This window comes from Periophthalmus magnuspinnatus, chromosome 15 (assembly GCF_009829125.3).
Source record: "Periophthalmus magnuspinnatus isolate fPerMag1 chromosome 15, fPerMag1.2.pri, whole genome shotgun sequence".
NCBI classification, from domain to species: domain Eukaryota; kingdom Metazoa; phylum Chordata; class Actinopteri; order Gobiiformes; family Gobiidae; genus Periophthalmus; species Periophthalmus magnuspinnatus.
In genome coordinates, this window is record NC_047140.1 from 14,879,296 (window position 1) to 14,893,643 (window position 14,348).

The window sequence follows — 14,348 nt, forward strand, 5'->3', positions numbered from 1 at the left end:
GAGCGAAGAGAGAAAAATCTGTACTCTGACTAAATACTGAAGGGAGAAGGAAGAGAGGGAGCGAGAGAAGGAAGAAAAATAAGACCTGGGGAGAGGGAGACAGAGAAAAAGAGAGAGATTGTCCTCAAACCAAATACTGAAGAGATACAACGTAGAGGGAAAGAGAGGGAGAGAGAGAGGAGAAAGTGAGAGGAGTAGGAGAGTTATGTGTCAGACCTGGGCAACAGCGTGAGGATCCAAGATGGCTGCTGCTCTGGAGTCTTGCAGACCCTTCTCCTCAGACTTGTCCCTCATCAGACGCCTCAACTACAGCCTAAAGCACGGGCAGAGGTAACTTTTGCACAGAGATTTTTTTTTTTTCTTGTGTTTTAGTAACAAACTGATTTGTTTTGGATTGAGGGCTGTCATTCTGAAGAAACACTGCACTAACTAGAGTTTTAGGTCCATCTCCCAAATAAAATGTTTTGTTTTTGTATGTTTTTTTGACCGAATCTATCTCGAAGTGTATTTGGAGTGATTCATGCATGTTTGAGTAATCTTTTTACTCCTGTAAGACATCATTGCTCCGATCTACCTCCGTTTTCATGGCCACTGGCATACACCCACTTTGCTGTACTTAATTGGTCTCTATCAGTGACGCTGCATAAGATTCTGTAGAGTCGTGTAGTCATTTTGGTACTAATGCAAAAAAAAAAAGCAAATCCATGGGACAACAGTCTAAGCAGGGCTATCAGACTTCCCTCATCCCAGCAGAGAGACATAGTCCCTCCAGTGTGTCCTGGGTCTTCCCTGGAACCTCCTCCCAGTGTGACATGCCTGGATCACTTCTTTAGGCGTTCAGGAGGGATCTGGAACAAATGCCACAGTCACCACAGCTGGCTCCTTTCGGCGTGGAGGAGCAGCGGATCTACTCTGAGGTCCTTCCTCATCCTATCTCTAAGGGAGTGCCCAGCCACCCTGCGGAGGAAACTCATTTTGATCATTTGTATCCGAGATCTTATCCTTTCAGTCATTAGCCAAAGTTCATGACCATAGGTGAGGGTAGTCAGCCAAGACAGCCCCACAGCGTCCAAAGATTTAAGATATTCAGGATGGAACTCATCCAGCCCTGGAGCTTAACCACTGAGTAGCTTGCCAAACACCTGAGTGACTTCAGCCAGGGTGATGGATGAGTCCACTTCCAAGTCTTCAGTCTCTGCTTCCTCTTTGGAAGACGTGAAGGTGGGATTGAGGAAATCCTCAAAGTATTCCTTTGACTGTCCGACACCATCCCTAGTCAAGGTCAGCAGCTCTCCACCCACACTGTAAACAGTGTTGGTGAAGCACTGCCTCCCCCTCCTGAGGCATCAGAATCTGTTCGACGCCGACTGATAGTCCTCCTCCATGGCCTCCCCGAACTCATCCCAACCCTGAGTTTCTGCACGCTTGGCCCGCCGGTACCAGTCAGCTGCCTCAGGGGTACCACAAGCCAACAAGACTCGACAACACTCTTTCTTCAGCCTGATGGCATCCCTTACCTCTGGTGTCCACCATCAGGTTCAGGGGTTGCCACCACGAAAAACACCGCAGACCTTACGACCACAGCTATGAGCAGTCACATCAATAATAGAGGTGGAGAACATGGCCCACTCAGAGTCCATGTCCCCAGCCTCCCTCGGGATCTGGGATAAGCTCTCCCAGAGGTGCGAGTTGAACACCCTGTTGACAGAGGAATCTCCCAGACATTCCCAACAGGCCTTCACAGTACACTTGGGTCTGTCAGGTCTGTTTGGCTTCTTCCTCGCCAGGGGATCGAGCTCACCACCAGGTGGTGATCGGTTGACAGCTCTGCCCCCCTCTTCACCCGAGTGTTCAAGACATGTGGCTGGAGGTCAGATGACACAACAACAAAGTCAATCATCGACCTCCGGTCTAAGGTGTCCGGGTGCCACGTGCACTGATGGACACCCTCACAAATGAATGCCTAAATTCTAACTTAATGATCCACTTGTGTCATAGATTATAACTATGTAGTAGACACAAGCAAATTATTTTTACATCTACTAAAGTAAAATTATTAAGTTTGTATCACAAGTATTTATTATATAATTGTTAATGATTATTTGTTCATAGACATCGCAGTAACAAAGCTGCAGCATTAAGGGCTATAAACCATTTTTGTTTACTATGTTTCTCAAACTGAGGTACATGAGCTCCTTGAGGTGGGACTTAGACAGCTCTTCAGTTTGTGGGTTCGCCTAATTTAGAGCTAATTTAATCCATGTTTTTTGCTCCTTTGAATAATTTGTTGTTGATTGATACTTTGCAGTGACATCATGTTGGTTTGCACACATTTCCAAACATTTGCAAACACTGCCAAAAAAGTTCAAACTCAAGAAAAATACAAAATGGATTTAAACAACACATTTTCAGGAGACTGTGATCGATATGAGCATTCATAGTCCTGTTAAGGTGTTTGATGTGATTTGAAAGGTGGGAATGACTGATAAACAGTTGGCTAATGGAAGCTAGCTTGTGACTGATTGACTTGTTTAAAAGCACAAATCAGCTCATCTGCTGTAGTTCAGATCAGACTGTGTTAAAACAAAGCTCAGATTAAAGGCTAACTTTAGTAAGAGAGTTACTAAAGCCCTCACCCCCAGGGAATGTTGAGGGCATCAGCTGCAAAGTATCAATAACTACATTGGCAATGATGTAGTCCACCATAAAACTGATTTAGCCCTAGATTGGTTAGTTTTATAGATCTGGTTTAGATCTGGTGATACTCAGAAAGACTTTTTTTTTTCTTTGGTGGTACTTGGTTTTAAAAATGTTTCAGAGCCACTGCTATACAAATCTTTCTGAATAAGGACATATTTCATACATCTCTATATATGTTCTTCAGAGACAGACCCACTGTGAGTGCTGGCTCCAGTCGGGCCCCTCTCCGTGTAGACGTCCCCCTTTTGGACCCCTGCAGTGGGCACCTCACCCCAGGATCTGCAGTCTCTTTGAAGCTGAGGAATCCACAACCATTCATACGTTTACCCCATGTGCCCTCTGACCTCTGGGTACCTCCAGGTTTAAGGGGCAGAGCCAGGACAGAGAACCCCAGGACAGTGAGCCTTATCCTGGACATGTCTCCGGAGAAGGACTGGAACTCACGGAGGGTCCACCACTCTGCACTGAGGGCTCGGATCAATGGTGAGAAGTAGTTGGTCACCTTAACTAATGATTTTAGACATTTATTTTTATTTTTTTACCATGATGATTAATCAGCCTTAGTCATGAGATTTTGAAAGAACGCATCAAGTGATTAGTGCAGTTACCTAATTGTTAAAATATGTGTTGAATATAAGTTGAACCATGAATTCAACCATAGTAAGTTGTTTTATATATTTTTATACGTATTTTGCCAATATATTCCTACTGCCTGTCATCTTGAAAATCTTTTCATAAAAATACATCAACCTATCTTTTCAACTACATTCATCTCCTTCCTTATCCTCACCACAGTAGCAGAACTATCAGCCACCTCAGCCTCTCCATCTTCCCCTCTTCGCCACCAAATGAAATATAGACCAATACCAAAAATTTCACCTTTTTCAGCCAATCCTGATGAAGACCCACCCAAGTGCATGGCCCAGGCTGTGTCCAGTGGTATCACTCTCAAGTCTGCACAACAGGTACATACACAGCATCAGGTTTTGATATTTTTTTTCTCTCTCTTTTTCATCTTTCTCTCAAAATAAATGAGAAGTTAGAAAGTCCAGGGTTGTATTGATCTGATGAGGCCTATCTGTGTGGAATTTACTTTCTGTTTCTCCTACTTTGAAAAACATGCAATTTTGTTGTAAAACTTATACAGACACAGAGAGTTATTGTCCCCATAGGGAAATTTGTCCTCTGCATTTGACCCATCCTACAATGCCGCTGGGACAACCTGTAAAGAGCAGTGGGACCCATCTCCAGATCTTGAGCTAGTTTTAGTCAGGACTACCTTAGCTGGAGGAATTGACGTTTTTGAGCTTTTAACCATGCCATTGTTGCCCCACATCAAAAACGTTGAGTTGTATTTTTACTTCATTCACGCTTATTTCCTTAACCCAAATCCTCTGTTAACACTCAAAAATGCACAGGTTAAACTCTAAACTTCCCATGCATGATTTTCAAGTCCATAAACCATCAACGGACCCATTTTGTGGTCAAATTGTGTTCACAACAAACGCGTGGCTCTATTAGCATTCCCAGGGGATAAGAACTTCATCTGTTTACTTTCTCATTGTTCATTCTTGTTGCTGACGGCAAAGTGAGCTCCAACTCTTAAATTCTTCATTGGAAACGGAGGTGTAGTTTACATTTTCCAAAGACAGACATTATTTTAAGTTCGAAAAAGGGAAATACTTATCCCAAGGTGACCAAAAGCATGTTTAAAAGAATGCTTCACTCAAAAAACTCCATAAGAATAATACAATCTAAAATGTAAATGCAGCCATGCTAATCTCAGTTTCTAATTTGTACCTCACTAGCCAGCCTCAGTCATTTCTCATTAAAAGTTACAACTCTCACAGTGTATTACAAGATGCGGCGCGTTCTTTACATCCCCTTCTAACATAAACTCGTCAACACTTTTGTAAAAACATGACGCTGCAATTACGCAAAGTCTTGTCTAATTAATCTGTAAACAACAACAACAAGGATCTAAACATGAGATACCTGCGTTGTGCGTCATGTCCCTGTCTCTGCAGGTAATCGCGCGTTAATGAGTTTGTGTTTATCAAGAGCAGACTGGAGGCTGTTTAGATGATTGTGTCGCCACTTCAGCTCCTACAGATCAGCAAAAAGAGGGGAAAAAGAGGAAAAAAGAGAGATGTAGAGGAGAGAAGTGATTACAGGGGGATGGTGAAATGATAATGAACTTTGTTGTAGTGCTGTGTATAAGAAAGGCATTTAAATAATAGGCTTGCAACATTGAAGTTTATATGGTTTTCTTGTTTCGTAATTATATTGATTTGCTGCAGTAAATATTCATCTTACTTTTACATGTAGTTTGAAAATACATGTTTTCAAAAGTTTGAAAGGATCCATGCAAAACTGACTTTTTTTGACAGACCAGTGTGTTGTTTATACATATCCTAACATGACACTGGTGCCATTCTCCTGCCTGCATTAACAGGGGAATAGCGCCATCTGCAGTCTGACTTCTCCAGGACAGCATCCCAAGTCCTTGAAAGTTGATAGGCTCTCCTCATCTCTGTCTACTATCCTATGGACTCGCATCCCAATAGCATCGTTAATCCAACACGCTGGTCTGTTGAAAATTACTTTTATTTGAGCCTATTTTGAACTTGTTTGATATTTTAACCATGTTATTAAAATTGTTCCCTCATTAAATACATAGTTGGAGTTGTATTTTGCTTTACTCACGCTTGTTTGATGAATCCGGTTTAGTAAGCTCACTTCTAAGCACTAAAAGCACAGGATTTTGAATTTCCCAGAATTGTTACATCACAGGTTTTAAAATCATTCAGTCATTACAACTTCATGCTTCTGTTAGCATTCCATAAGAAGTTACAGACCCTAGCTGTTTAATTATTTAACAAAACCAATTAAATGTGTTTGTTAAAAAAATGTAAAAAAAAAAAAAAAAAAAAAAAAAAAATGTAATCATCAATATGCTCCCTCTCTCCTCCATCACTCTGCTATTATTGTTAAAACCATCTTGCTGCAACAGAGCCATCAGCCTCCTCAGCCTCTCCATCTCCTCCTCTTCACCACCAGGATCTAAAGTTTATCCATTAAATACACCCTTTATTGCATTCTTTTTGTTCATATATTTAAACTTCTCCAAGTACACACATTTTTTGTTTATTTCTCACAATGTTGGCTACAAAGAATTCACCACGACCCATATGCAAAATAAAGGGGGGAATAATTACAGTTTTGGCATTAAATGTACCTCTCTTATCTCTGCAGGCTCCTGTTTCTCCTGAACAGTGGATTTCTGAGGAAGTTCGACATTACATATACACTTCTGCTACACAGAGGTGAGAGCTCATATCCTCAAGTGCAGGTGCAAAATACTACAGTAATAATACCCTAATCATAGTGTGTGTGACCACTAATATGGATGGAGTGAGTAAACATTTAACAGCTTTAACTGGTTTAGACCTGGAGTATACCTGGTTTAGATCTCAGTTAGACTTATATTAGTGGGTTAGACCCGGTTTAGACCTGGTTTAGACCTGATTTAGTCCTGGTTTAGACTTGATTTAGACCTGGTTTAGAACAGCTCTTGTGGTGTGGTTCTACACTGCAGTGATATCTAATGTGGATAATACCATGTTTAGTCCTGGTTCAGTCCTGGTTTAGGCCTGGTTTAGTGCTGGATTAAATTTTGGTTAGACCTGGTTTAGTCCTTAGTTAGACCTGGTTTAGACCTGGTTTAGTCCTAGTTTAGTCCTGGTTTAGTCCTAGGTTATACCTGTTTTAGACCTGGTTTAGTCCTGGTTTAGTCCTGGGTTAGACCTGTTTTACACCTGGTTTAGTCCTGGTTTAGTCCTGGGTTATACCTGTTTTAGACCTGGTTTAGTCCTGGTTCAGTCTTAGTTTAGTCCTGCTTTAGACCTGTTTTAGAGCAGCTGTGTGTTCTTAGGCTGCAGCCAGTATCTGATGGATGTGCTTTATATCTTGTTTGTCCTGGTTTAAGGGGGGTTTAAATCTGATTTAGTGCTGCACCTGAGTTAGACCTGAGTTCAGACAGGGTTAAGTACAGATTTTCTGTGATTCCGGTCAGACCTGGTTTAGTCCAGCTTTAGTTCCAAGTTAGACCTGGTTTAGTCCACAATTTTATGAACAATTTAATAAACATTTTAACATTTAACATTTTAAACAGTGTCTTTCCAGTTTCAATGAGAATGAAATAAAATGAGACTGAAAACTGGATATGACTCAACATTATATAAAATCCAGCAGAAAGAACTGAAAGAAATCGCAATATCTCAATACCAAAATCTGGTCAAGCTGCCCCAAAAGAACGAGACTGACAGCACAACAAGACAAAGACAAACCGATGCAAATGAAAAACAAGCATTGCATGTTATATGGAAAATATGAGACTTGAAATAGAACTTAAACCTATAGAGCCTACACAAAGCCAAAATAGATAATGTGTAACTGGTGCGAGGGACTCAGAATTACCATAAATGACAGTTTTTCTATAAGAACAGCCTCGGCAGCCTCATATAGCTGCTATAGAGAAACATGGAGATTATATACAGCATGGATTTACTGTATATGAAAATACATGCACAAGTGTTTCTATTGCTAGCATTGTTTTATTTGGATAAGGAGGGTTATTTCTTTTTAAAAAGAGGGTCCATTTGAAGGTCTAAATTAGAGATGAACCAATTAATTTTTCCCGGTCCAAATACAGATATAAATACTTTGGCTTTAAGAATCAACTAGTGTAGAGCCTCTGTATGGGGCAACATGTGCTAGTCTTATTCCTTCAAATTATACTCCCAACCTGGCTACTGGCTGAACCGACATTTTGTAACTGATTCCTGATCCAGATATTTTTTTTATTTTTATTGTTAGCTTTCTGTTACTGGAATATTGTGTTGAGTTTAGATGTTAAAAATGCATATTCCCTTTGATAACAACATGCCACATGAGGGTCATGGGCCAGGGGGTTCTTTGTACAGGGACCAAGACTGAATAAACGAGAAAATGGTTTATCCAATGTAAATATTGATGGAAACAAAAATTTTTATTGTTGTAAGGTTAGAACATGTATTTGCTCAAATATCTAAGCATAGCAAGTCATTTAAACAGATTAAGCTGAGGAGTCAAAACAAATTATCTAACATTATAGGCTCAAAATGTTTCGTCTAAAGCTGTATTTGAATTAATAAGTGGGGTTGTGGGAGTCGACCTGTGTACAATACACTAGGCCGGCATCAGAGACAAGTGGGTGGACACTTCAGGGTCTCAGTACAAACACTGTACACTGGCTCTTATCATTAGGGCCTGTGCCTGCTCCTATTAAATCTTTCTATTTTCACCAACCAAATTATTATTTTGCACTTGAAAGTTGCTAGCATAATACATTATCTATATGACTGAATGTATGATAAAAGAAAATGTATACTCTTACAGGAGTTATGAGGATGTGAACTGGGACAGGAAGTTACCGCGGCGACCGAAAGCTCCAGACCTTACTTTGGAGAAAATGGTCGACCCTGTGAGAGTATCTTCATCAAGACGATACCATGAGAGACCCCAGCTATGGCAGGTCAGGCACTGATCTGCTTCACAGGAGGAAGAATGTATGGTTAAAAATCCTCATATATATCTATATATAAATAAAACGTCTGTGGTTTCGGTCTTGTTGACAGTGAAGCTGCTCTGGCCTCTCTCTGTATAAACCTGAGACGTGTTTACAGGTTTAAAGGTCAGGGACAGACTGTTGTTGTGCACACGGCTCTAAAGCCACAGGGTCGGCGCAGAATAAAATGTTATGTTATTGTTGTTATTTTTCTACAACGGGGCTGACAAGTGTGACATGAAGGGTCCAACTTCTACTATTTTTTGTGATATGTAAGGTATTGTTGTTTTATTATTAACAATTCATTATAATTCAATGACATGTCAAAAAAACAACAAAAACAGAAATAAATAAATAAATACATTTGTGATTTATGTGTAACCAATTTACTTCTTTACAGTATTAAGTTGGGTACCCAAGCTTTAACTATCCTCCACAAAGTGTACATATGGTTTTAACAGAGGTCATCTGGAAAAGTTTTTTGCGATCAAGATGTTTGGGCTCCCATCCAGAAGCCATTTTAAATTTTATTGAATTGGCTTGAGACACTTGGATTTATACTACTTTGAGTTACTAAGACCAACCCCGAGGGGAGCAGTTTTAGAATGAACCTGCCCTGCCTGTATTTTACTAGCCCATACATTACACCCTCTCTTATCCTCCACAAACTGTTTAATAAATCATGTACTTTCATATTTTTCTTTCTTGATTTCAGTCAGCTGGAGCCGAGTGGAACAGACGACAGCTTCGGTCTCAGGAAGACGTCCGAAAACCCTTCTCCTTGTAAGTTTAGTAATTATTATTGAAAAATGTAAAACTAATTTTCAAAAACAAATCAAATATCAGTGAATTTATTTGACCTCCAGCTGCAGTGGGTGCCCTCGATCAGGACAGATCCCTTTGTACACGTGAGTTACATTTGTGTAAACTGGCTGACCTGGCAAACATTAATGTGCATGTAACAGGTTTTCATGTTTTTCTAATTCTGACTTGGTTTGAGTATTCAAAACTGATGACATCGTTGACTGAAGTATCCTCAAAGTAATCTAGAAACAAAAGTGCAATGTATTACCTATAAATGTTCAAAGACTCTTGGAGATAAGAACACAACAATCTAAAAGAAAGAGAACCAGCCCGTGAAACGAGTTCATTTATGGAATAGTCTTCACAAAAAAATCAAAGAATCAAGAAGAACAATGACATCTAAGAAATACATACATGCGCATTAAAAGTGTGGACGTCTGTTTCCAATGGATTAATGCGTGAGATATAAATGAAATGCATGTTTTAAAGTAATGATCAGTATTGTCTGGAAAAGGGGGCAGATTACTCTTCTCTCTACTCCTTTTCATTCATTTCTTGACACTGATGCGTTTTGATAATTTATGAATGAAATAAATGAAAAACATTAATCATAGTTTTACATCAGCGAAGTGGCAGTTTGTGAAGAGTACAAAAATACAGGAAGTATTAAACAGAAAGCCTCTACTTATGCCATCAACAAAATTATATCCAAAACGCAGAGACAATTTACAAGCAAGGAAGGCATTTTAACCATTCATTTAACAAAATAAAGGTTGTCATTTATTTTTTATGAGAGTGAACATAACTATTGGGTAATTTAGAAATGTTTTGGGCCTTGTTTGCATTATAGTTGCTAGGTAACAGTTATGTAATTACCTCTACATATGTCGTATGTGTGACGTTTAACCATCAACTCCAACGGCCCAACTCTGGATCAGGCTTAACCCACTCAAAACAGCACACTGCTCTCAACATGGACTAGACCTGGACTAAACAGGACTAGACTTCAACTAAACTAGGACTAACCCAGGACTAACCCAGGACTACGAATGTCATATCCACGGCCCATGTCCAACCAGGAAGAAAAATTATAGGTCTTCACCCCAAAACTAAATAAACAAATACAAAAACAGGAAAGATTTTAGTAAAATCTCCAATGTTACAATAATGAAATGAGACTAAACCTGTCATATGCACTTTAAAGCTGTATATTTCTGTTTACTAACCCTTTGACACTGATGTGATACCAGTGGTGTGATTGGCTCTACAAACCCAGAGGACATTGATAACCCAGACAAACCCTTTACTCCTCTGACCCTGAAGAGAAGTGTACAGCCCCCCTACACTCCGACTGCACGGTGAGACTGCCCTCTGCTGTACACAAGAATCACAACTGTGCTTAGGCTGTTAAATGCACACATGCCCTACTGTAGTTTATCAAATACTATTACAATATTTCCAATTAATCAACATGAAAATACCTCCTTATACATATTTATTTACATATTTAAATTGATGTAATTTGCCAAACCAAGCCATTAATATGCATTTTAGATTTGAACTGGTTGATGGAGGTGGAAGTTTGTTTGAGGGAAGTTTAGGTTTTAAAGTATTTGTTTAAATGATTGTCTACTGAGAAATGTATTGTGTGGTGATAACACTGTTTTTATTAAATCATTTATTTTGCCAGTCGGACCACTATTCCTGGTTACACTGGGAGAGGGGTGTATGCAGACGCCTCAGATGGGTCCAGTCCTGCTCAGAGTATGGGGTGAGTAAATGTAAAATAAAATAAGTACTGGCATTGTTAATCTTGTGATCTGAATGATCTTATGGTAAAATGAGTCAAATGAACTGTTTTAAATTAGATTATTATTGACTTGTTAAGTATAGTAGCGTGTACTCACTGGTGGAACATAAAACAAAGTAAAAGGAGTAAAATACTGTGCTTAAGTACAAATTTCAGGTTTCTGTACTTCATTGAATTTTAAAGTGAATACTTTTTACTCACTACATTTGAGAGCAGGTATCTGTACTTTCTACTTTACTACATTTTTGAAGTGGCCTGAAAAGTGAAAGTGTGTTTTTTTATTATTGTCTGAAACTTGCTGAAAAGACTGAGGGGTTTATTTTTACATGTTGGTGGTTTGGGCAAACACAAATATAGAGATAAAAAAGCTAGGGAAAGACATTGATTCAATAGTTTCTGTTGAAAAAAATTGTAAATCTTTATTAAAATCACTACAGTAACAACAGTGAGTTCTTCTTCCACCGCTGCTTGTACTGTAGTGTCCACTGGAGGGCGCACTTATGCACTTTACCAACCATTGCCACGGAACAGACCACAGCAGACTGTGAGCAACTATTCATGACCACAAACTATGGCATTGATTGATTAATTTAATTATGATTTATGAAAGTATATGTTTTCTGCGATTGTTGAATTATAATGATGGGCTTATGTTTTCATTTTGTGGACATTTGGGATAATTAATAATAATAATTATTAAATGCCTTTTAATTTAAACTAAAACATGAATAAAAGCATTGCGTTTGAGAGCTAGTGAGCCAATTTCAGTAAAGCTGATTCACTCATGTGTTTAGTTGAATGATCTACTATTTTGGAGTGTTCTAAGCAACTTCTGAACTACTCGAGAAAGCAAAACAATCAATGCCAATTAGAAAGAACCAGACAGAGGAAAGAAACATATTAGCACCTTTTTTCCCAAAATGTTGTGAATTGGTCATCGTCACAGACTGTATAAATGTACTGGCTCCAGTGAAATGAAGCTCAACAAGGTTGGCAATTATAGAGGTGAATTTGGAGCCGCTGGTCTTGCAGGGAGCGGGTGCTGTTAATCAAACCTGTTGCTAACATTTTAAGACCAAAATGACGAGGCTCACTGCAGCAGTTACAGAAAGAGGAGTGACAATGTTTCAATGCAAAGTGAATTGGAGACAAAGTAGATGGAGCCGGAAGTGCGCCCATGATCACTTCCTATTTGGAATGCAGTGGCTAGTTTGTTAGCTATGTCCATTTATACATACAGTCTATGGTCATCTTTAAGTAAGTGGGGTGCTGCAGGATTTTTTTTTTTTTATAAAAAAAAGTGTACTGTGACTCAAAAAAGGTGAAAAACACTGTACTAGACATGTGCTTCTGTATGAAAACAAACTGTTGTTAGACCATACTCATTAACCCTGTGTGCTCTGGCCTTTCCCTCTCTCTCTCTTTCTTGCCACCTCATTCTCCCTCCTCTCTCTCACGCTCTCTCTTTCTCCCTCTCTGTCTCTCTTTCTCTCTCCCTTCCCCCCTTTCTCTGTCTCTCTCTGTGGTGTTTCAGGATCCTGTCTCCAGATGCAAATCCACAGCCCCTTGTGTTGTGTGGGCTGTAGTTTCATTTTCATTTCATTTTTGCATGGTCCTCTGTTTCCTTCCTCTTTCTCTCCCTCTCTTTCTCTTTCTGTTGTGTTCCCCCCTCTCTTGCCCTTTTACCTCCTTCTCTCTGCCTCCATCAATGCCTTTCTTTCTCTCTACACCCCTCATTTTTGCTTTTTTGCTCCCCCCTCTCTTTGTTCATAATCTAATTTTCTTTCCCTGTTTCTTCTCTCTCCTCTCTTCGCCCTTCTCTCTCCATTTTCTTTTCTTTTTTACCTGTAGGCTTCTCTTCCTCCCCTTCTCTTCCTCTCTCCTCTGCCCCCCTCTTTCTCTCTTTTGACACATGTCCCGTTTTCCTCCTCACATAAACCACAATGGTTCAGGAGTTTAACTGTCAACTCCAACGGACCAACTGTGGATCAGGCTTAACCCACTCAAAACAACACACTGCTCTCAACAGGGACTAGACTAGGACTAAAACAGGACGAGAGTAGGACTAAACCAGACCTAAAGTAGAACTAAACCAGGATTAAACCAGAACTAAAGTAGAACTAAACCAGGATTAAACCAGGTTTAAATTAGGACAAACCAGGACTGAACTAGTACTAAACCAGGACTGGAGAACTCAACAAGGACAAAACCAGGACTAAATTAGGACTAAACCAGTACTTAAATGAGTCTTAACCTGGTCATGGGGCCACATTTGTATTAAATAAAAGAAAAACTGAATCAAAACTAAACTAGGAATAAACCAGAATAATAGGAGAAGAATTTTTTAAGACAATTTTTTATGACTTTCTTCAAAGTTTTAGACATACATTTCATCAGTATTTGGTACCATTGCCTTTAAACTAGATGACTTGGGTCAAATGTTTTGATATCCTTCCACTAGTTTATCCACTGAGCAGAAGGTTGGTGGTTCGAACCCCACTCTCGGCGTAAACATCACTGTTTGAGAGGTCAAATCCACTGACCCACGGGTTGACAATACGATTCCAGCTCCTACAGATGAATGCTGTTGCTGTGTCCTTGGGCAAGACACTTAACCTACTTCACCCCCAGTGTCTGTGTACACTGGAGTGTGAATGTGTGTGTGAATGGGTGAGTGGTTGCTTGATGTAAAGCTCTTTTAGTGCTTTGGTGGAAGGTGGAAAAGTGCTATATAAAAATGTGACCATTTATTAATTGTCTTGGAATTTTCTTTTTTTTTTTTCAAACTCTTAAAATTGTATGACAAATGGACATATACAGTTTTCAGTGTGTGGTAGATTTTGTTGACTCAGACATGCAAATGTTTTTACAGGGGGATTTTTAAAAAAAAAATCTTTTTTCATCTTATATAGATAAAATCTGAACTACACCAGGCCATTTGAATATTAATACATTTCAGTAAATACATTTGTTACGTAATTATGTTGATTATGTGTGTTAAAACACGGCATGTGTTGTCGGGAAAAAAGTTACATTTTTGACAAGAAAGAATGATTAAAACATGAACAAAGATTATAAAAAAGACAGCATAGAATATAGGCCCTTGCTACTGGGTGAACCAAGTGACCAAGTTTTGTGCAATGTCTTTTTTGTGAGATGTTCTAATTGTCTTCTGTGTCTCCCTGGGGCAACAGATGGAAATTAGTAACTATAACCAGTCATATTACAGATGTTCATTAATGTCTGCTGTCCCTATCAAATAAATAAAATGAATACATAAATATTTCCTCATCCCTCAGGTCACTTGGAGTTTTGCAGAGTCCATCTTTGGTCCGCTCTGCTCCTCTGTCTCGGCTGGTAACCACGACCAGTCCATGGAACCCATTCACCAAGAACCCCGTCTCCCGTCCGACCCAGAGCAGATAG

At 39.4% G+C, this 14,348-nt stretch overlaps 1 protein-coding gene across 1 annotated transcript; it reads left to right on the forward strand.

The window, feature by feature from the left end:
- Positions 1–241: 241 nt before the first annotated feature.
- Positions 242–14,348, forward strand: LOC129456864 (spermatogenesis-associated protein 48). Its single transcript, XM_055227477.1, has 9 exons — positions 242–330; positions 2,885–3,183; positions 3,589–3,665; positions 5,956–6,026; positions 8,140–8,275; positions 9,024–9,091; positions 10,363–10,470; positions 10,803–10,883; positions 14,222–14,348. Exons 1-9 carry the CDS (start codon positions 242–244, stop codon positions 14,346–14,348), a joined length of 1,056 nt encoding a protein of 351 aa, XP_055083452.1.